This window comes from Penicillium cosmopolitanum, assembly GCF_028827165.1.
Source record: "Penicillium cosmopolitanum strain IBT 29677 chromosome Unknown utg000006l:49.0-5199605.0:1.0-5204138.0, whole genome shotgun sequence".
Lineage (NCBI taxonomy): Eukaryota > Fungi > Ascomycota > Eurotiomycetes > Eurotiales > Aspergillaceae > Penicillium > Penicillium cosmopolitanum.
Window position 1 is genome coordinate 3,495,543 of NW_026622676.1, and position 20,749 is coordinate 3,516,291.

General features: G+C 47.9%; 8 protein-coding genes across 8 annotated transcripts; 6 read left to right on the top strand and 2 right to left on the bottom strand.

Annotated features, from left to right (window-relative positions):
* Nucleotides 1-1,378: 1,378 nt before the first annotated feature.
* On the top strand, nucleotides 1,379-1,888 carry N7509_005826 (uncharacterized protein; the record flags this gene model as incomplete). The annotated part of the gene is made up of 1 exon (XM_056630463.1): nucleotides 1,379-1,888. The coding sequence occupies one exon, from the start codon at nucleotides 1,379-1,381 to the stop codon at nucleotides 1,886-1,888; it is 510 nt and encodes a 169-aa protein (XP_056489765.1).
* Nucleotides 1,889-3,003: 1,115 nt separating this feature from the next.
* On the top strand, nucleotides 3,004-4,047 carry N7509_005827 (DUF1774 domain-containing protein; the record flags this gene model as incomplete). Its single annotated transcript, XM_056630464.1, has 3 exons — nucleotides 3,004-3,227; nucleotides 3,335-3,774; nucleotides 3,848-4,047. The coding sequence occupies 3 exons, from the start codon at nucleotides 3,004-3,006 to the stop codon at nucleotides 4,045-4,047; spliced, it is 864 nt and encodes a 287-aa protein (XP_056489766.1).
* Nucleotides 4,048-4,992: 945 nt separating this feature from the next.
* chsB (chitin synthase class II) lies at nucleotides 4,993-8,715 on the top strand (the record flags this gene model as incomplete). The annotated part of the gene is made up of 4 exons (XM_056630465.1): nucleotides 4,993-5,228; nucleotides 5,604-7,512; nucleotides 7,563-7,729; nucleotides 7,779-8,715. 4 exons carry the CDS (start codon nucleotides 4,993-4,995, stop codon nucleotides 8,713-8,715), a joined length of 3,249 nt encoding a protein of 1,082 aa, XP_056489767.1.
* Nucleotides 8,716-9,057: 342 nt separating this feature from the next.
* N7509_005829 (phenylacetaldoxime dehydratase family protein) lies at nucleotides 9,058-10,338 on the bottom strand (the record flags this gene model as incomplete). The annotated part of the gene is made up of 1 exon (XM_056630466.1): nucleotides 9,058-10,338. One exon carries the CDS (start codon nucleotides 10,336-10,338, stop codon nucleotides 9,058-9,060), a length of 1,281 nt encoding a protein of 426 aa, XP_056489768.1.
* A 1,098-nt stretch (nucleotides 10,339-11,436) lies between these two features.
* N7509_005830 (Glycoside hydrolase family 29) lies at nucleotides 11,437-13,078 on the top strand (the record flags this gene model as incomplete). The annotated part of the gene is made up of 4 exons (XM_056630467.1): nucleotides 11,437-12,072; nucleotides 12,137-12,266; nucleotides 12,318-12,369; nucleotides 12,439-13,078. The coding sequence occupies 4 exons, from the start codon at nucleotides 11,437-11,439 to the stop codon at nucleotides 13,076-13,078; spliced, it is 1,458 nt and encodes a 485-aa protein (XP_056489769.1).
* A 174-nt stretch (nucleotides 13,079-13,252) lies between these two features.
* On the bottom strand, nucleotides 13,253-13,924 carry N7509_005831 (GNAT family N-acetyltransferase; the record flags this gene model as incomplete). The annotated part of the gene is made up of 1 exon (XM_056630468.1): nucleotides 13,253-13,924. The coding sequence occupies one exon, from the start codon at nucleotides 13,922-13,924 to the stop codon at nucleotides 13,253-13,255; it is 672 nt and encodes a 223-aa protein (XP_056489770.1).
* A 682-nt stretch (nucleotides 13,925-14,606) lies between these two features.
* N7509_005832 (uncharacterized protein) lies at nucleotides 14,607-18,874 on the top strand (the record flags this gene model as incomplete). The annotated part of the gene is made up of 3 exons (XM_056630469.1): nucleotides 14,607-14,897; nucleotides 14,950-17,277; nucleotides 17,336-18,874. 3 exons carry the CDS (start codon nucleotides 14,607-14,609, stop codon nucleotides 18,872-18,874), a joined length of 4,158 nt encoding a protein of 1,385 aa, XP_056489771.1.
* A 772-nt stretch (nucleotides 18,875-19,646) lies between these two features.
* Nucleotides 19,647-20,630, top strand: N7509_005833 (Srpk; the record flags this gene model as incomplete). Its single annotated transcript, XM_056630470.1, has 1 exon — nucleotides 19,647-20,630. One exon carries the CDS (start codon nucleotides 19,647-19,649, stop codon nucleotides 20,628-20,630), a length of 984 nt encoding a protein of 327 aa, XP_056489772.1.
* Nucleotides 20,631-20,749: the final 119 nt, after the last annotated feature.

Genomic DNA, 20,749 nt, shown 5'->3' on the forward strand with positions numbered 1-20,749 from the left:
GGTCATTGAACGCACCATATCCGTGGGTGATGAATCCTCTGTTCAATCCGAGACTCAGACCTCATTTACTTTCCATCCTGCTCCTTGGCTCTTGAGACTCGGGATCAGATACGGATTGAAAGCCATGGCTGTCAATCATCACAAAACGTGGCAGTATAGCATTTCGCCGGTAAATGTTAGACCAGATGACTCGCTCATTTTTTGTTTTTGTGAAATGGGAAATATGGAAGCTGTGCGCGAGCTGTTTGAAAGACAACAAGCAACAGTATATGACGTCAACTCAAATGGAATGAGTCTCCTACATGTGAGTTCGAATAAACGTTTTAGTGTTGAGATAAGGAGGTTCTATCCATATACTTTTTATTCATGGCTTAGATACTTGAACATCTAAGGAAATCAAAACTAATATGAAAAATATAGTTTGCCGCATTCTATAAACACCTGGACCTTGCAAAATTTTTGATCTTGCAAAATGCAGATAAACAAGCTTATCTGTATAAGCCCGCTATGACTGACCATTTGTTTGTTTGTCTGCTCGCAAGATATGAAATTGAATCTAATTATATACAGTACACCGGCTTCATTTATCAGGCCCTACTCAAGTTATGAAACCTGTCTGGAATGGCTTTACCTTTTCAGGGATTGTATTGATTTCTGCGAGCCAGGCGCAGCTGGTTGGAATATCTTATGTGGTCTTGAAAATTCCATTGGATATCCTCAAGCCTATAATCAACGTTGCCAAGGCGTGATTTTATTCTTAATCAAACGACTTCAAGAGGAAGTCATAGTCGGCACCGATCGTCATGCAATAGAATACGCCCTGGCTTTTGCAGCGGAGAGGGGAGATGTTGGCAGTATGGATTTGATCCTTGAACTTGACACTCAGAAAGTGATTAATAGCCTTTCCCTTCAAAGAGAGTGCCCTGTTCTGGAGTACTGCCCCCATTGGCTAGTCTTACAATTCCTTGCCGAGAAAGGGATTGATATTAAAGCCAGTCTCCGTGGGGAGACACCTACTTCAAGGTGTTTAGAATTTTCCGACATGTTCTTCTTTTGGCGTGATGATGCAAGGGTACTTTTTCCGGACATCGATCGACTCATCAACCGCGAAATATCCGAGGAACGCGCACCACGACTACGAGGGTGGTGTTTTGATTTCTTATATGACCTCTTTTCATTGGATCTATTCACCAATCTAAAGGAGGAAAGTTTTGTGAGGTCTATTCTCTATTCGGCGCGTTTTCCCAAGATAGAGTGTCTAGAATGTGGCAACAGCGAATTTCTCGATTACGCTAACGGAACTCATGACGGATTCATTATGGAGCCATGGTGGGAAGAGTTGAAACACTCAGTCAAAAACCGCGAGTGTCTCTGTTCAATGAATGACGTGGTGCAAGACTACCGGGATGGAAACAAAATCATACACAAATCATGTCGCTTCGAAGACAGCGGCTCAGATAGCGGCTCCCAGCCTGGTCAACCTTTTGGCGAATTTGAGGACTTTTCAGATACCCGGCCACCGCAAACACAGGAGATGGGATCGCAACCAAATTTCGATACGAACAAGGACACTTTTGAAGAGTCAGCTAGTGATCCAGACATCTCAGATACTCTGATGAGAGAGGCCAGTCCTCCAGATCAACGTGATATTCATAGGTGGGGTGACGTTATCCCTTTTCAGTATTGGGCAGAGCATTGCTATAAGAAGTACGGGGGATGGAGGAATGAGTACGAGCGACTCGAATACTACTGCTTTAAATGCTTGGCATTTCTTGAAGGCTGGGATGCGGAATATGAGGAGGTCTGTGAATATTTGGAGGCACTTTCCGAAGAAGCTGAAGGGGATGGATCCGATTCAGACATGACCGACATGAGTGTATGTGATTAACACCTCTCTGCTCCCGTGGATAGCAGCATAATCGGACCCGTACTGTGTAATTTACAATGTCTTTTTTCAATATTTTATAATTACTCAAATATCCTAATAGGGCTTCGAAGTAGAGCAAAGTGCCTATGAGAATTCAATAGTATATCAAGAAGACACCTACCCGATCGGGAAATTTTCAATTTCTCAACCACAAAATTGAATTTCTGCCTTGCATAGGAGCACCTATGACAGCATTCATAGTTGCCAGCATCAAATCCTAAATGGCCAGACTAGCCAGAAGGAGTAACTCACATGATCATTTTGTTGAAGCAGTGGCCCCTTGCCCCGCAGACTCGGAGTCCGGGGTACTCACCACTCACCACTCACCACTCACCACTCAGTCTACGTCAGCGGTACTAGTACAAGTACGAGTACATTCGAAGAGGTCATGGACAGTATCAAGTATCAAGTTTTCTGTGTTCATAAATATCGAATCATTTTCAGATTTATGTCTGTCACGTACTTTTAGTAAAAGAACATGAATGGGCTAACTATAGATGTACTTTCCCGGATTAGGGCCGTGCACCCGATCGACGAGTGGCGCCATCAAGGTGCCATCACTGCCATTTCACCCCTGCTCCACCTTGTCTTCAGTCAGGCAGTCAGAGCCATGGTCAATGCCGGGAAATACTAGTTAGCGCAAAAGAAAATGTACCAGTGCCACTCAGCTACATACAGTAACAGACATATGGGTCCCACCTGAAATCAAGAAACCCAAGAGTTGAAACCGCGAATGACGGCACATCCCCCCACTAGCCGCCGGAATGGGTAGATCCACATCAGGTTCGAGGCCAAACCGTGATGTCAAGGATCTGACCTCATGTAGGCTGCGTCTCCCCTGCACGAGTGCTGAATGGTTGGATGCTGGGGTCATCAGACCATGCGGGGGCTCGCTGGATTCGCTGGATTCGCTGGATTGGAATGTTAACCACGCCTTCCCCCGCTTTCAAGAGCTAATTTCTTCCTGCTTTTATTTTATTTTTCTTGGGCCAGCTCGGATTTTGATTCCGTTTCTTTCTCATCCTCATCCTCATCACCATCACCATCACCATCACCTTCTCTTTGCTTTGGTCGAAATGGTCAACTTTAATCCCTTTGCTCGGCGCGAGACACATAGTGCTCAGGCGCTGAATGCGTATCGCATTCTCGTGCCCCTCACCTGGGCGCTGGTCGTCATCGTTGGCATCTACTACTCCATCCACTCCCCAGATGATGTGAAGAAGAGCAAGAAGATCTGGAAGCAGGCGGATAAGCACAAGACACCTTTCAGTCAGAATACGACTGTCACCGGTATCTACTGGTGGGTGTCTCTTCTACCTACCCTATATCTGCACGGACTCGGATATATACTCCGAGATCAAGCTGTGGGGATGAACTTGAACAAGAATATATATTAACCTCTCACAGGATCCTGCTCCTCCTCTCACAGCTTAGCTACGTCTGGCACCTGTTCTCCAAGGATGTCGCGATCGTCGCTCCCGCTGCCAACGTCGCGACCCACTTCATCCTGAACAACCTCTTCGTCTTCTCCTGGATCCTCCTCTGGACTCGCAACCACTTCTGGGGCGCCGAGGTGATCCTGATTGCCCACCTGTTCAACCAGCTGGTGGCCTACTGGCGACACCAGGGACTCCCCGCTTTCGTGCATCTCTCGACTATCGCGGGTCCGCTGGCCTGGACGGTGACGGCGCTCTTCTGGAATGGCGCGGTTGCGACACACAGCCATAACCTGCCCGGCCGAATTGTCGCCAATATCTTCATCTGGGTGATTGCTGCTGTGGGCTTGTTCCATATCTCTGTTCGACAGGATTATATCCTGGGGTACTGCTTCAGTTTTCTCACTCTTTGTAAGTGGTATCATCGCGAACTATACAGCTACAGGTATATACATCCAGTAGTTCCAAAGCTAACACATTCTAGCTCTCGCACTGCGCCAATTTGCCGTCAAGATCATTGCCCTGCAGTGGATCTTCGCTTTTGTCATCTTCGGTCTTTTCACCGTGACCTCGATCTACATCTCCAGCACCAAGTACTACGGACGCGACACTCTCTTCCGTCGCGTTGCACACCCGGAGTCTGCCGATCGCGAAAGACAGCCCTTGCTCAACGACGAGGTTTAAGTGCTGTCAGCACCGGGCCGGGCCAGCAGGCGAAATTGACAAGCAAAGTGCCAGTACCGAGTACCAATACAAATATCGCATATGTCCGACCCGCTAAGGGAATGGAGAGAAAGAGGTTGCCAGGACTGCCCCCGCGGGGCTACAGAGATTGCCATTCTGGAAATGGAAGGGAAACGTGGTGGAAATTTGGATTTGGAGGCTTGCAGTTTATTTGCTCGTTGCGCAATAATTAACATCCCCCCCTCTCGCTTTATTTCATTCATAATACCACTGGGCGTTGGTCTGATATTGAAGTACGATAACCACGATCCTACTGCCTATTTACGATGATCCGATAATTAGTACAACCTGTTTATGCATCGCGATTGACCCACCGAGTGGGCCTGATGAACCGTGCTCGAACCGAACATGGTGCTGTACGATGCACCATGAAGTAGAGTAGACCAAGAACATGCAAGGATAAGAGATAGTAGGTGCTAATAATGAAGAATATAATTATAGCTCTTCCTAATACCCCTATTACCCCTAATAATCGAAGGAGAGAGAACAAGGGCGGTTTCAGTCCCGTGCAGGCGCAAGCAGATCCGCGCGTTGTCAGGGCAACCGCGCGGCTCTCCGTTGTTGATGGCGGATACGTCGGACTGGACTGCACTCCAACTCCAACTCCAACTCGAACCGTTCTTCTCATTTGCTCCTCCCCAGACTTCTGTTCTTACACTTACATCCACTGATCCAAGTTCCCTCTTGATCAATTATCACTTTGTTCGTTGTGTCGCGTCTGGTACTGCTGCAAGCTCAATTCTGAATAAGCTCTTCAACCTGCTGGTAGGCATTCTCCGATCCACATTCCTACCAAACTATTCACTAACGCAACGCCTGTCAGTCCACCGCAGAGGTGCTCTACTATGAGGACTTGAGCAAAGTACACATTCCATAGTTCACGTCATGAACCGTCACCCGCCATCCAGCTTCGGCGAAGAGCCGCCCGCATACGACAACGAGGCGGCTTCATTCCTATCCCACGATGATTCGCCCACCGCGCCCTCGAGACACAATGGCCCATCGATGCGCCTGTTACCGACGAGCAGCAATGTCGATAGCGATTTAAGCGGAAGTTACAGACCTGTTTCGCCTTCGCAATACTCCCACTATCCATCAGAATATGCCGAAACAACTAGTCCGTACGTATCAACCCATCTTCTATCTTTCCATCCAGTTGCAACGCAATGGCTTGCAATTCGAGTTTATTCCCCGACACATTCCAGTCGTTGCCCGCTACAACACAGTCATATCCACTCCGGTCCCCTTCCTACCCCTCCCTTGACAGAAGCGTATGGCACAGACCAGTGCTTGGTGGGCTACCAAAGAATGGACCCTGTCGGATGATGAGGGACTCTTTCCGCTGGTGGCTCAATCAATGCTGTCTGACCATAAACACTGCCATATACTTGTTTATCTCCAGTGTACCGCGCCATCTCCATTTGGCAATTCCCTGGTCACATTTCGATCATCATGGATTTGACGCGACCGAGGACTAACGTTCGCATGCGCAATAGAACCGAAGCAGTGCCTAGCTACGACAGTCGCTTCTACCAGGTACCCACGGCAACTTCGCCTTCACGCCCGCCATCCAGCTTAGGGACCGCACCTACCATGCCGCCACCGACTGCCAGTCTAGCAGATACATCAGTTTACCCTTCAATTCCACCCCGAGTGGGCTCTCCCACACGCCCATGGAGTCCGGGACATGTTCGTCCTCCCTCTGTGTCGAGTGTTGGATATGAACGCGCCGATATCAACGGCAGTCCTCGACCAGGTACAGCCAGCTCCAGGTACAGTGGCAGCCCTCGCCGACCACTACCTCCTGCGCCTCTTTTCTCTGGCGCCGCCGCTTCAGCAGGAGCGGACAGTAGCATCGATATTGATGATCATGGCGAGGATCCCTTCGGTGGTGGTGGCCGGACCATTAATCACAACTCTCGCGGCAGTGTCAGATCATTCATGAGCGAGTCTACCATATTGGGAGACGAGAAAGATGCGATGTCCAAGGTCGATCTGGAAGAAGAAGAGGACGAGGAAGACGCCGCCAGCATGATTGATCCAAACCTCCACTATGGACCCGCGCCCGATAAGCAAGGCCGTCGAGGTGTCCGCTCGACTCAGATGGTCAAGAAGGAGGTTCAGCTCATCAACGGTGAGCTGATCCTTGAGTGCAAAATCCCAACTATTTTGCACAGTTTCCTTCCTCGACGTGACGAGCGTGAGTTTACCCACATGCGATACACGGCCGTCACCTCAGACCCCGACGACTTCACGAGCCGCGGATATAAGCTTCGTCAGCAGATCGGAAGCACGACTCGTGAAACGGAACTGTTTATTTGTATCACCATGTACAACGAAGATGAGATTGGCTTCACACGCACCATGCACGGTGTCATGCGCAACATCAGCCATCTCTGTTCCCGCACCAAGTCTCGTACATGGGGTAAGGACGGATGGAAGAAGATTGTCGTCTGTATCATTTCCGATGGTCGCAAGAAGGTCCATCCTCGCACTCTCAATGCTCTAGCCGCTCTTGGTGTTTACCAGGAGGGTATCGCCAAGAACATTGTCAATCAGAAACCAGTCACAGCCCACGTCTACGAGTACACAACCCAAGTGTCACTTGATTCGGACCTGAAGTTCAAGGGTGCTGAGAAGGGCATTGTTCCTTGCCAGGTTATTTTCTGTCTGAAGGAGCAGAACCAAAAGAAACTGAACTCCCACCGTTGGTTCTTCAACGCCTTCGGTCGCGCTCTGCAGCCGAATATCTGTGTGCTACTGGATGTTGGTACCAAGCCCGAACCCAGCGCCGTGTACCACCTTTGGAAGGCATTCGACCAAGACTCGAACGTCGCTGGTGCTGCCGGAGAGATCAAGGCCGGTAAGGGTAAGGGTATGCTGGGTCTGCTCAACCCTCTGGTTGCCAGTCAGAACTTCGAATACAAGATGTCCAACATTCTCGACAAACCTCTCGAGTCTGTTTTCGGATACATTACGGTGTTGCCCGGTGCGCTGAGTGCCTATCGCTTCTTCGCTTTGCAAAACGACGCCGACGGTCACGGCCCACTAAACCAGTACTTCAAGGGTGAAACCTTGCACGGTCAAGATGCTGATGTCTTCACTGCCAACATGTACCTGGCTGAGGATCGTATTCTCTGCTGGGAGCTTGTTGCGAAACGAGAAGAAAGATGGGTCTTGAAGTTCGTTAAGAGTGCGGTCGGTGAGACTGATGTTCCTGACACGGTGCCCGAGTTTATCTCCCAGCGTCGTCGTTGGCTGAACGGTGCTTTCTTCGCCGCTGTGTATTCGACAATCAATGCGAGGCAGATCTGGAAAACGGATCACACGCTTGCGCGGAAGATTTTATTGCACATTGAATTCGTTTACCAGACTCTCAACCTTGTTTTCACTTACTTCGGACTGGTAAGTCTAGCCATTTGCATCGTGCCTGAATCTCCACTAACCTATCGCAGGCTAACTTCTACCTCGCTTTCTACTTCATCGCTGGCTCTTTGACTGACGAGAAGCTGGATCCATTTGGTCACAATATGGGCAAGTATATCTTCATCGTACTTCGATATGCCTGTGTCTTGATCATGTGCTTGCAATTCATCATATCTCTCGGTAATCGACCACAAGGGTAAGCTAGATCTCCGCTAAGTATCAGATCCTAAGCTAACTTCCTTCAGTGCCAAAAACATGTACCTTATGGGTATCATCGTGTACAGTGTGATCATGTTCTATACAATCTTCTGTACCTTATACCTCGTGGTTTTGGAGTTGATGTCGCGCGCTGGTATCGATTCTGGCAAGGAGATCACCGTGTCCAGCACACTGATGATGAACATCGTCTTGTCCATGCTTTCAACCGTCGGCCTGTACTTCTACACCTCCTTCCTTTACCTCGACCCGTGGCACATGTTCACATCTTCGATCCAATACTTCCTCCTGATGCCCAGTTACATTTGCACCCTTCAGGTTTATGCCTTCTGTAACACCCACGATGTGACGTGGGGTACGAAGGGAGACAACGTGATTAACACAGATCTGGGAACGGCAAAGGTCATCAACGGCAGCACCGTCCTCATGGAAATGCCGTCTGAGCAACTCGATATCGATAGCGGCTATGATGCTGCCCTGCGCAACCTCCGTGACCGCCTCGAAGTCCCCGAGCCTCCCCTGTCCGATTCCCAGATGCAAGAGGACTACTACCGCGCCGTCCGTACCTACATGGTGTCCATATGGATGGTCGCTAATCTCATCCTCGCCATGTCTGTCTCCGAAGTTTACGGTGTCGACTCAGGCGGCACAAACATCTACCTTGCTATTATCCTGTGGTCTGTTGCCATCCTCGCTGCAATTCGTGCCGTTGGCTCAACTGCCTACGCTCTGTTGCACCTAATCCACAAGATTGTGGAAGGAAAGACCAAGTTCCAGGCCGGCAACATCTCCAACTTCGCGCCCAGTTCCTTCGGCGGTAGTTCCACCGGTGGATCTTCTGAAGGTGGCTCTTCTAAACCAAATCCCATTCGGTATAGCGGTGGGCCTAGCGTGAAGGACAGACTTTCCGAGGCGAAGTGGGCTGTTAGTCGAGGTGCTGGTAAGATGATGTTCTGGCGCAAGTAGATCCTTGCACCGATCTTGTTTGAAGCATGCTTTTTTTTCCCTTTCTTCTTTTCTTTTACGGAACCATCTCTGGCGTTTACTCTTCTGGTTTCTATTTCTTACAATTCTGGGGGAGTTTAATACTTTATGATCTTCGATGGAAATATTGTCACGATATCGGGTTTGAGGCTTATGTTCGCTCTGCTCTACTCTGCTCTGCGCTCTCATGCGAGAAGCGATGTGTTCATGGTTCTTATGGATATACTTATGCGTTTTTGAATGAATTACATGGATATTCTCTAGCAATATTCTTCTCTCACTTCCCGTAATTTAACATGAAGTGCCCCCATCTAACTATCTCAATCAGAGCAACTCACTCCGCTGAACAGACACCATCCCTCTACCAAACCCCCTCCCATCGACGCAATTCACATATTCAAACCTCGCCTCCCCGCCCCGAATCACAGAAACCTCATGCCAAGTCCTAAACCGTCGCGCGTCACCAAATCGTCGACCATGACTGACAGCTCCCGCATGAATAGCCAGATGAGACGGGTGTTTCGACGCCCATTTCTCCAGATCTGCCATGTTTCTGAAGAATGCTGTCACGCACGTTTCCTTCGGACATGTATCCAGGAAATCGGCGATGGATGGGTCCGTATCGGCACCGTAAACGGCATCGGCGTCTTCCTCTCCTCCCTTTTCAGAATTCTTGCCCTCGAGACTAGTGGTATTGGTATTGCGCAAATATCGTACCCCAAGAGACCCGCTCTCTTCCGGGGAGTTCCATAGATATAACAATCCACCACGTAGCTTTGGTTCCAGATTATCCAGATAGGCACTTGCTTCTTCTTCGTTACAATTTCCCCAGAACTGACCGGAACGAATATGGACCATGTCTGAGGGGTTTGTGCCTTTTATAGATGAATTCAGAGAAGATTGAAAATCCACATCTTCGCTTTCCCCTTCTTCTGCAGGAGCAGCAGATTCTCCATTTCCATAATTACGCACTGCTCCATCCCCAGTAAAAAGATCCTCCCCAGACCCCGGGATCCGATCCCGCGCTGCTCCCCAGTATCCCGTGTGCAGATGCTTTGTCGTAGATGTTCCTGGTAACCGCGCTAGGCCGGGCATATAATCTGTTGCCGAGTAGACTGTTTCCAGGCGGGCGATGTCCGAAGTAAAACATTCTGCCCAGAACCCGATTGCTGGGCGCAGGGATTCGGGTAGGGAGGTATGCAGCGAGGAAAGATTCAAGTTTGCGAGTGCTTTTTGGTAGGAGTCTTTGGTCGGCCAGTAGCAGGCCCAGATTAAAGTGGTGGATTTTTTAATGGAGCTTGGATCTTGAGCTTGAGCTTGTGTTGGGATAGAAGTCTGTCTATGGTTTGGCGTGTCGTCTAAGACGAAGAACTGCTCTGTTGAGATTGGGGTGACCTCCTCAAGCCAGTTTTGAATCTTTGACCTGGGCTCTGAGAGGATAGACAAGGCGTCCTTGGTGGTTTTGCATTTTTGACTGTGTAGTTCGATCCCGATGTAAGCTGTGAAGACTTGCTTCTGTGCCTCTGGGAAGACGAGGTGTAATCGTGGTGGTGGGTTATGCTTTGCGGGTTGTCGTAGCGGGTATGTACGTGTGTCTGATGCCATGGTGCAGGTCATGATTTTGATGTTCTCAGTCTCTATCTTTGTGGTCTGGAAAGGAGGAGATTGCATTTTGCTTGTACGCGCTTTGAGGGCGGAATTCGGCTTTGAGTAGCCGAGGAGCGGGGGCGCTTTGCCCGAGTTTAAATGAGTCAAGCACCCCATGCGGAGAGCACGAACTATAGAGAATATTTACTTTTGAAGGGTGAATTTCCATTCCGGGGCGCGATTTTATGTTTTGCTCAAGGGGTGTTTTATCTTCAATTCAAATATCTAAATGTCATTCCCGGTAACTTCCATCTGCTTGGGGAAACGCTGTAGTTTCCCCGCATCTCCACAAGCAACCCCGGACGTTTAGATGCTAAAATGGGCTTCTCAATCTTAATCAAAATGGCTTTTTTTTGGAGCAATGTCTGGAATATTACCATAGGCTGACAGTCGCAACTGAGTTCAATTCAAATTCTTCAGTGTTGTTAGGCTAAGCACACTTTTGGCGTTTCCTGAAGTGGGTATCAATGTCTAACAGACCATTTAGGTTGAATTTACTAGTGGTCCTACCTTCAAGGAAGGTAATTGTGTTCAAGTTGTTTGTACACATGACCTGTTTTGTTTACATTCACCAAAGAAAGTCAGGCCTGTCATTTACTTCCTGCTTCTTACTTCTAAGGTTGTCTACTTAACGCTCAAAAGCAGGAGTGATGGTGTACTTTTTGACGTATGGTCCCATATTTAGTTTCAACATCTTGGATCTAAATACCCGTCGAGCTCCCAATTTTTGTATTTTCCGATGCTATTTGCCGATTGGCGGGTAATTCATCTTCTTCAAGGGAGTCGTTTCGGCAGATGGATGTAACTGCATTCATGAAAAACCGCGCTATCAATGTCGATCCTCAGTATTAATTAGGACCTTCCCCGCTCCAATCCCCAACCGACATACTACCGTAGGAATCTGATTAGTTACGTTACATCGCTAGCTAGTTATTCTATATAGCGAAGCTGTAGTCGCAAAATATTCTTATAGATATAGCCGGTTTTATCTTATGAGCGTGAAATAATTCAAGCGCGATTCGTGATTATAGCTGGCCACGATGAAACTCCCTCTCAATGTTCTCATTAGCATATGCGCCGCTACTAGTGCCGTCGCTGGAACCTACAAGCCCAAATACCGTATCTCGCCGATTGACGGATCAAAGATTGCACTTCCAACGAAAAGAACAGCTCGATTTCCAGGACAAAGAAATCGGCGTGCTCATTCATTTCGAAATAGCCACATACCTAAGCATTGACGGCTGCAACAATGTCCCAAACTTAGTGCCCAATGTAGATCTATTCGACCCTACTTTGATCAATACCGATGCATGGATGGATACAACAGCCGCCCTCGGTGCGAAGTATGCCACGCTCGTCGCGAAGCATAACTGTGGATTCACCACATGGCCGAGTCAAGTGACTTTCAAAAATCGGGATAATGAGACCGTGCCTTATAATTATACCATCGCACAGTCTCCGGTACATGGAAAAGATGTTGTGAAGAGCTTCGTCGAGTCGGCCCAGAAGTACAACATTGGCCATGGGTTCTATTACAGCGTTGTTGTGAATAACTTTCTGAATGTGCAGAATTCAGAGGTAAGAGCTGGCTCTTGGGCACCTGGTCAGGTTAATGTCACCAATAGCACTTATGACCAGGTTGTTTTTGACCAACTGGGTGAGCTATGGAAGAATTATGGGAGTCTAACCGAGGTGAGGGTTAATGACAAATTACTCCAATTGTTCTTGGCTTTTTAACTGATCATATTTCACGCAGATCTGGTTTGATGGCGGGTATAGCAGCTCGCAACAAGACAAAATTGAAGCTTTATTGGAGGAAACCCAGCCCCAGGCTGTTATATTCAATGGATGTGATACTGATGGCAATTGCCTGTCCTCAAACTCTAGTTCGTGAATTTCGTGTTGTCAGACCAGAATTCTACTGACATTAGCTCTAGTTCGATGGATCGGCACAGAAGAAGGGCAGGCGCCGGAAGAGAACTGGTCAACGTACGTACTCTCGAGCTCTGAGATTAAGGACATGGAAACTGCAAGATTTCTGAAATGCTGATTGTTTAGTGGCGTGACAAATGACGGGGGAGACTCTAAAAGTCCCTATTTCTGCCCAGCCGAATGCGACACCACCCTACAAACTGAAGACCGCTGGTTTTTCGGCGTCGACCAGCCACTGCGATCCATCGAAGAAATGATCGACGTTTATCATAAAACAGTCGGCCGCAACTGTCTTCTCGAATTAGACCTCACACCCGACCGAAGTGGACTGATTCCAGCCAGTTATGCAGCCCGTTACAAACAACTTGGCGATTTCATCAGCTCATGCTATGGTGATCCCATCGCACTAAATGCAGCGCATTCTCAGACCGATAAAGGAGAATACTCTATTAAATTTGACTACCCAACTGCCATTGACCGCATTGTTTTGATGGAAGATCAAAGTAATGGCCAGGTTATTCGATCGTACCAAGTGCAGGCGAAGGTTGTTGACAGCCAGGACGCTAATGGCACCCTGTCTGTGCCGTTCACTCGCGTCTCTAATGGAACTAGCATTGGTCACAAGAAGATTGATATATTTGAAAAGGCCGTCACAGTGACAGAGGTTCTCATCAAGACAACATATGTGGATATGCCAAAGTGGCGATCTGTTTCAGTTCATCTTTGTGATCAGCTGCCAGCAAATGGTACTTCTGAGGCTGATTAGAATAATATCCGGATCTCCGGAATTATTACCTCCAGGGCTCTTTGGTGGTTTGCAATTGAGATTATCTACTACTGTATACATATACCAAGCAGTGGCCGTTTCTTTATTTTTATCTTGCTTCTTGCGCTCAAAAAGTGTCTATCAATAAAATCCATAATCAGCACTTCCCATACCTCAAAGATCCTCTCTCGATGGGAAGTAACGGAAAGCGATGAGCTTTATGATCCCATTAGGCTGTGAGACGTCCTCCTCATTAAATTCCCGGAACTTCTCAAAACCAGCCTTCAGTAGAACTCTTTGACTCCCAGAATTCGCCTCCTCTGTGATAGCAATGAGATGCTCCTGCACCAATCCCTCGCTATTCACCATTTCCTTCGCAACATTGGACTCCCGCTCTGACCGTGGTAGCTCCTTCCATGCCCGTAGCCAGGCATTCAAAAACTCCGATGCCAGGCCTTGGCCCCAGAATTCCTTTTTAAGCATGTACCCGACCTCGGGCCAGCCATGTTCCGCAGGAAAGAGGTGACATCCACCCATGCCGATAAAATCCCCCGTCTCTTTGAGGCAAATAGCGTAATTGAATGTCTTAGTGTCATTTGGTGGCAAGAAATTGTTCAATTTGTCTCTGGTCATCTCGATATTCGGGTCGATGCAGCCAGCCGATGTCCATCTCATGACATCTTCTTGGGTGCGCAAGACATACATTGCCTCGAGATCGTTTGCTGCAAGGGGCCGGAGGAGCAATCGGCCTGTTGTCAATGGGGACCGTGCATGATTTGTGGGGAGTGGAGAGGTCGGGAGGGAGGTCTTCACCGTCACGAAGTCGTTTGGTTTTGTGTGACCCATAGTATCTTGGTGATATTTTCCTTATGCAAGAACCCGCTACTCCGTAGATTCAGTCATTTTCTTGGTTGTCGATGTCCATTTGTTTAGATGAGCGGACCGTGCGAAGGCGGTGCAGAGATTGCCGTGTCCAACCGCGGCAAATTGTCGTTTGGTTTTGCGGCCCGAAAAGGAAATCGTGAATGTCGTCCAAATAAGAGTATCGCCGAAGAGTCTTCAACGTTGAAAGACTTGGATGGCCGGCTTCGGAGATTCAAGGCGAGCTGGTATTTTATAGATAAATTCAGCCGCTTGCAGGATACCTGGACATAGCTTGAAGGTGAAGCGTCTATTGATTGTTAGCTCATACAACGAAAGTTGGCGAGTTGGTATTCATTCACTCTATATAGGCCAATATGGCATACGCCAGCAGCCTAGGATTCTGCATGACATCATTAGTTATCGACTTGGAGGCAGTTCGTGTTCAAGTGGGGTATCTTAGATTCACTAAGACTCAGGGGCCATTGAAAGCCCAGCCTGGGGCAAGTACGAGATCGGATTGGGCCCTGTCACAGCGATCGACATAAACAAACACAACCAAAAGATTATCGCCATTTTGCTCCAGTCCCCTCCGCGCTTTTTCTTGATTGTTTTTCTCCCCAGATTTCGATGCTTGCCAGGTCCTCGCCCCACCTAAGGTGACACCATGCAAGTCGCCGCAGTCATCAATGTCCCTGCTGGGACGGATCCCGCCATAAATGAGCAAATCAGCGCTGCATGGATCGAAATTCGACAGCGAGTCCAGAAACTCGCAGAGCTGTCCGGGAACAAAGTGAACCCAGGCTTAGAGATTGACGATGTTTTGGCAAACCTAGATGCTGCCCAAAACCCCCGCAGGAAAGGCTCCAAGGCGTCAGCCTATGTTAAGGAGACATTCTCCAGAACCCTGGGGGTGATCAAAACGGTCGGAGGTATAGTTTCTGATGGTGCATCTCAGGTAAGTTCCTACTGTCTTCTTTTCGTGGATTTTTAGTTTAATATACTTCTAGGTATTTCCTCCAGCTGGGCAATGCTACAATGCGATCAGTTTTGTCATAAATGCCTACCAAGACTACCAAAGCTCCTTTGAGACGCTGACGGGACTTTTTGAGAAATGCGCCAACTTCCTGGATCGACTGGAAGAGTATAGCCATGGTGGAATGAACCCCAAGTTAAGCTTGGTAGCCTGCCAGCATCTTGAGCTATTTGTGGCTATTTGCGATCGCGCCCTGGAGCTCAAGAGTCATCGAAGTAAGATCAAGACATTCTTGAAAATTACCTTTATTTCCGAGAACGATGCGGATGATCTTTTGGCAAAAATGAAGGGCCTTGTCAACAAAGAAGAGCTTCTTGTTGCTGCCCAGACTTTTCGCCAAGCGTCAGAGGCAAACAGGAACTCGAAGAACGCCTTGGGTCTTCTAACCGAGGGCAAAACTGAGAGACAAGAGAGGCGCCAAGCGGAAGATGACCAAAATGCCCTTCTCGGAGTTTTGGCTTTCAATAGAACGACTGAGACCTGGGACAGCACGCGACAGCGGCCCATTGCAACCTGGGAGACTCGATACCATGGCATTCGAAAGACCGTTGTGCCAGGGACTGGGAAATGGCTTCTTTCAGAGCCTACGTTTCAATCCTGGGCAGAGAAACATGACGATATTCCAATTCTTGGAATCGTGGGTGGAGAAGCAACTGGAAAGACCTTTTTAGCTTCCACGGTCATTCAGCACTTGCGAAGGCAGGGTAATTTGCAAGATACCGACTCGCGGAAGCTAGTCGGGTTCTCTTTTCTGCACAGAAATGAGAATGCAGGAGTTGATGCTTTTGCAAATTCATTAATCTGGCAGTTTGCCAACAGCGATACATCTTACATGCAGGCGGCAGCAAATGTTTGCCGCAGTTACGGTGTTCTCGATCCGAAGGATATTTTACCGCGGCTTCTTCTTCAGAATGAAGGATTGAATTTTATAGATGCCACTTTCTATATTGTCATTAATAAGTTGGGCGATAAAGACGACAAAGTTGATCGTTCTGTCCTCGAGTTTCTACAAAAAGCCTGGCAGTTGAAGAGTCCGTCCGTTCGAATTCTCATCACCAGCACACCGGGCGTTATGGATCATTTGGCTGCAAAGGGCATCCTGTGTCCAAGAATAGCAATCGGCGAAAAGGGTGAAGATGATCTTCGCAGATTCATTACGGCACGAATGGATCGCATTGACTCTCTCTCGGACATCAAACAGGTTGGAGTACCAAAGTTGAGAGAGAATATCATTGACAGGCTGTCTCACCAGACTGGGGGCAACTATCTGAAAATTGACTCGGCGTTAAACGAAATTGACGCGTTGGACTATATGGATGGAATCGAGTTGGTCTTGAAGAATGCCGGGAAAGAACTGACTGATCATATCAAGGCAGATGTCCAGAAACTCAATCGGATTCGCACACAAGATGAGCTGGTGGAGATCAATGAGATTATTCTTTGGATCACCTATGCCGAGGAGCGAATGTCTGTTGAGAAGATGACCGCCGTATTACAACTAAGAAGCGCCGCAGTTCCTCTTCGCCCATTGGAAGTGCGCTTCAGGACCAAGTTCCTCCTGTTTGAAGTCGACAGTGATGGATATGTGGATTTCCGATCCTCCAAGACCCTGCGAGCCATTCCAGAACGACATCAGATTACTGCGCAGAATGGGGAGAATGGAGAGATCATCCACCCAAGCGAAATCAATGTTGTACAGCATTTCTTGAACACCGTTTGTCCACCAGACCTTCTAAGGAAACTGGAACTAGAGCAATATTTTCAGCAAAAGTTGACTGGACACAAAGTCCAGATTCATCAGGAAGAAAAGGACACTGCTCATATACGGATTGCTGCTAGCTCTCTTCGGGTACTTTCCCGAAAAGCAGATGCAAGGTTGACCGTTTTACAAGGCTATGCTGCTCGGCAACTTGTCCACCACCTATCCAAGGTGGATCTTGCACTAGTGGATCGTGATTTGAAAAGCGATCTTGGTCCTGATCTAGTCAAGCTTTTCTGCTTTTCAGCCCCGATCGAAAATCTTTTCTGGTCGACAAAATCTATCCCAGCATTCCCACCTTGGATACTGGAAGATAAGGGAATAGAAGAAATAAAGAGATGGCTCGGAAACTCCGCCGTAACGTCAAATCTTGATGGGCATGCGAAAGAGTGGATCTCCAGGCTGCTTGATAGTGGGAGCAACCCATTTGAAGTGCTTCTATCGCCTTCTGCGCATCGAATGGCAGAACTTGCGTTTAGAACTCCTTCAAGCCCTGAATTAACAAAGCAGATGTTTCAATTCGTGCTCAAGTTCCTTTCGAAGGTAAGCCCTTGAGTTAAATTTGTCTTGTTTCGAAGCTTTACTGATGGCACTAATCTAGGTCAAATCGAACGGTACCACGGATGTCAAAACAGATTCAATCGAGGAACCCTCTTTAGACCAAATTTACGAGGTTGAGAAGTGGTCTCAGGCCACTCTTGACTTTAAAACGCCAGATTCGCTCTGGGAAGTTCAAATGGCATATATCCTGGGAGGCTTTGCGATGGACTCGGCGGCCGAGCTTCGATGCCGTCACGCTCTACATATGGATCCTTCAAATTGGAGAGCCTCACAGACTCTGGCCCGACATGTTTCTTCTGATCAAGAGGCTATCCAAACCCTAGACGAACTCATGGAGCGCTATGAAAACGATTCAAAATGGCTGGAAGTCAATCGACGGCATTTTGCTGAAATAGCATTCGACCTAGGCTTCCGGTATTGGAATGTCGGCAAACTTGGCGATGCGGTCAAAGCTTGGTCAAAGTGCATTGAACACAATCCCACATACCATCAGAACACACAGCATATACTTTACAAGTACAGCGCCAGTGCCAGATGGAGCGATATTGTCGACCTTCTTGATAAGATCCGAAACATTGATAGCTCCCATCTGACAGGTCTAGCCATTGACCAGGCATCCAATGAAGAGTTCCATGAAACCATCAGAAAGACTGCGATTGAAACGGGGCGGTCCGAGATTTTGGATCAGATATATCCAGATGCAATTGAAACTGCTTCAAGGGGTCAATTCCACGAGGAGGCCTATCTTCTTCGGGGGTATTTTGCCTATTACTTGTCCAGAATCCCCAACCCTCCAACGAACAGGGTCATGGAGTATCTGGAAACTGCTTTTAAAAATGATCTGCCCCAAATGACCTCGCAGATTTTTGGAATGGTTTCCCTTATGAGTGCCAGACTTGGGAAGATCTATTACACCAGAGCGAAAGAAGCCAATGAATTGGGTGACCGGGATCTGGCCATGAGCTATCTACAAAAGCTGGGAGACATTGTACCTGAGCAGCTACCGGAATGGCAATTCCCCATTCCACCTCGCTTGTTTGCTGCTCGCTTCTACCATATTGAAGGCGACGACGAACTGGCCGAGCATGAAGCCCGTCCATCACGACAGGTGGCCTTGGAGCTTCTTTCGGACGATGACGAAGGCAATGATATTTTTGCTTTCAATCAGATTCTGTTTTCATCTGTTGCTTTCGGTGATGAGAAGAATACAGCTGCTGCTCTTGCAATCATAGCAGTCTCATTAAATGTCTGGCCTACTGAAGAGGATGAAGGCCCCGCCACATCTCTGGACATGGAATGCGATGATGGTTGTGGTCATCTCTGGACTGAGCCCGGGGATATGTGGTTTTGCAAAGACTGCATTAGTACCACGCTTACGAGTGAATGTCTTAAGAAAATGAAGGCAGGAGATTATTGTCAGAATGCTTGTCATCCAAGCCATGACCATTTCTACGTGCCAAGATTTGATTCGGACAGAATGAGAAATATGCCAAAGGGTCACGTTGCCTGGGGAGATGAGGATATTACTCTACAACAGTGGACGAAAGAAATTCGCAAAATGTATCCAGAGCATCGATAGTTTCTGCGCGATGCTTATGTCTAGTTTATGAAGGTCTGGGTGTGGAGGAGTGAGCATATTTCATCCTCTGAATGAGGGCCTTGTCAAAATTCAATTCATGTTTCTCTTTATCAAACCCGCAACACGCATATAACGCGATTGTGGAATTCGGGCATGGGATGTTTCAGCAGGGGCGGCGGCACTTTCTGCCACTCCACCTAACCCTTGAAGCGTATCGCGTTGAGTTTCCTCATTTCCTCATTAAACCTTCATAGATACCAGTGTGACATAATCTCGTCCTCTTTGTCGGACTTTCTCTGGCTCAAGAGATTCATGTGTTAAAGCGATAATCAACCGTTGTCATTGGCCTCACGGCTGTTGCGCCCGCCTTCCCTAGCCATTGCCCCCCGCCCGGCATATATGCCACTGCTTCATCACCAGCATTCCCGTTACGCCTTGACTCATACTGCAGCCAATACAATGAAGATCAACGAATAACTATCTGTTGAATATATATCCCCTCTACGAGCCCCTTGAAGGAATCGAAAGATTTGAGAACTATCGACCGGGGGGTTACCACGTCATTCAAATTTAGGATACCCTCCACGATCGATATCAAGTGATCCACAAGCTGGGACATGGCTCTTATTCAACTACATGGCTAGCCAGGGATTAAATGGCCAGAAAATACGTTGCAGTGAAAGTTTGCACGGCGAACGCGAATCCAAGGGAAGTGGACATTATATCCACTCTCACTCATCCTTCCTCTCCTCCAGCCAGCCACCCAGGAAGAATGATGCTGCCATCTATACTAGACAGATTCACACTTAATGGTTTGAATGGTAATCATGCTTGCTACGTTACAGCACCGGTGAGCGCTAGCCTCTCCGACCTGAAAGATGGTTCATGGATCCGTTTATTCCAGCCCGACGTAGCCCGGTCATTAGCTGCACAACTCATGCTTGCTTTAGACTATGTGCATGCCCAAGGTATTGTCCACGGTGACATGTACCTTGGTAATATTCTTCTTAAGGTTCCGTTAAATTTTGATCAGCTTTCACCGGAACGATTACATGAGAAATATGGAGCCCCGGAATTGGAACCAGTCTCTCGCCTAAATGGTAAACCTCTTCCGCCTGGCGTCCCAACTCATGGAGTTCCGCCCATATGGTTGGGGAAGGCCAGTGAAGAAATAGTATTGCTAGAAACCAGGATCTTGCTTGCAGATTTTGGCGAGGCCTTTATCCTCTTTATCCTCTCAAAGGAACGGAAATTTGAATCTTGCACCCCCCTTGTGATCCGCCCCCCTGAAGCCCGGTTTGAACCTAACGAGCCACTATCTTTTTCATCTGATATTTGGACTCTCACCTGTACCATATGGACTATCATCGGTCAGCGGCAATTGCTTGAAGGATTTCTCGCAACAGAAGACGATATGACATGTGAGCACGTTTGTCAAGACACTCTTAGCATTTTGCCATTGGATTGGTGGGAGAAATGGGACGCGCTAAGACAGAAATTTGACGGAGACGGTGAGCCAAGGAATCGCAAGTCTTTCCGATCCTGGGACGATCGTTTTGAGGATAGCGTGCAGCAGCCCAGGCAAGATAGTGGAATATCGCCATTTAACGAAAAAGAGGAAGCATTATTTAATGTGCTACGACTGATGCTCTCATTCAGACCTGCTAATCGCCCTACTACCAATCAAATACTCAAATCAGAATGGATGGTGAAATTGGCCTTGCCTGAATATCGCAAAAGCCAAAATAATATATGAGATATTCCAGAGTTGGACTACATGTATCACAAGGATAAGCTGTTTGGATGATACCAGATAATTATCCATAAAAAAGTCGGTTAGGACATCAACAAACCATCGGGAACTCAAACCATCGC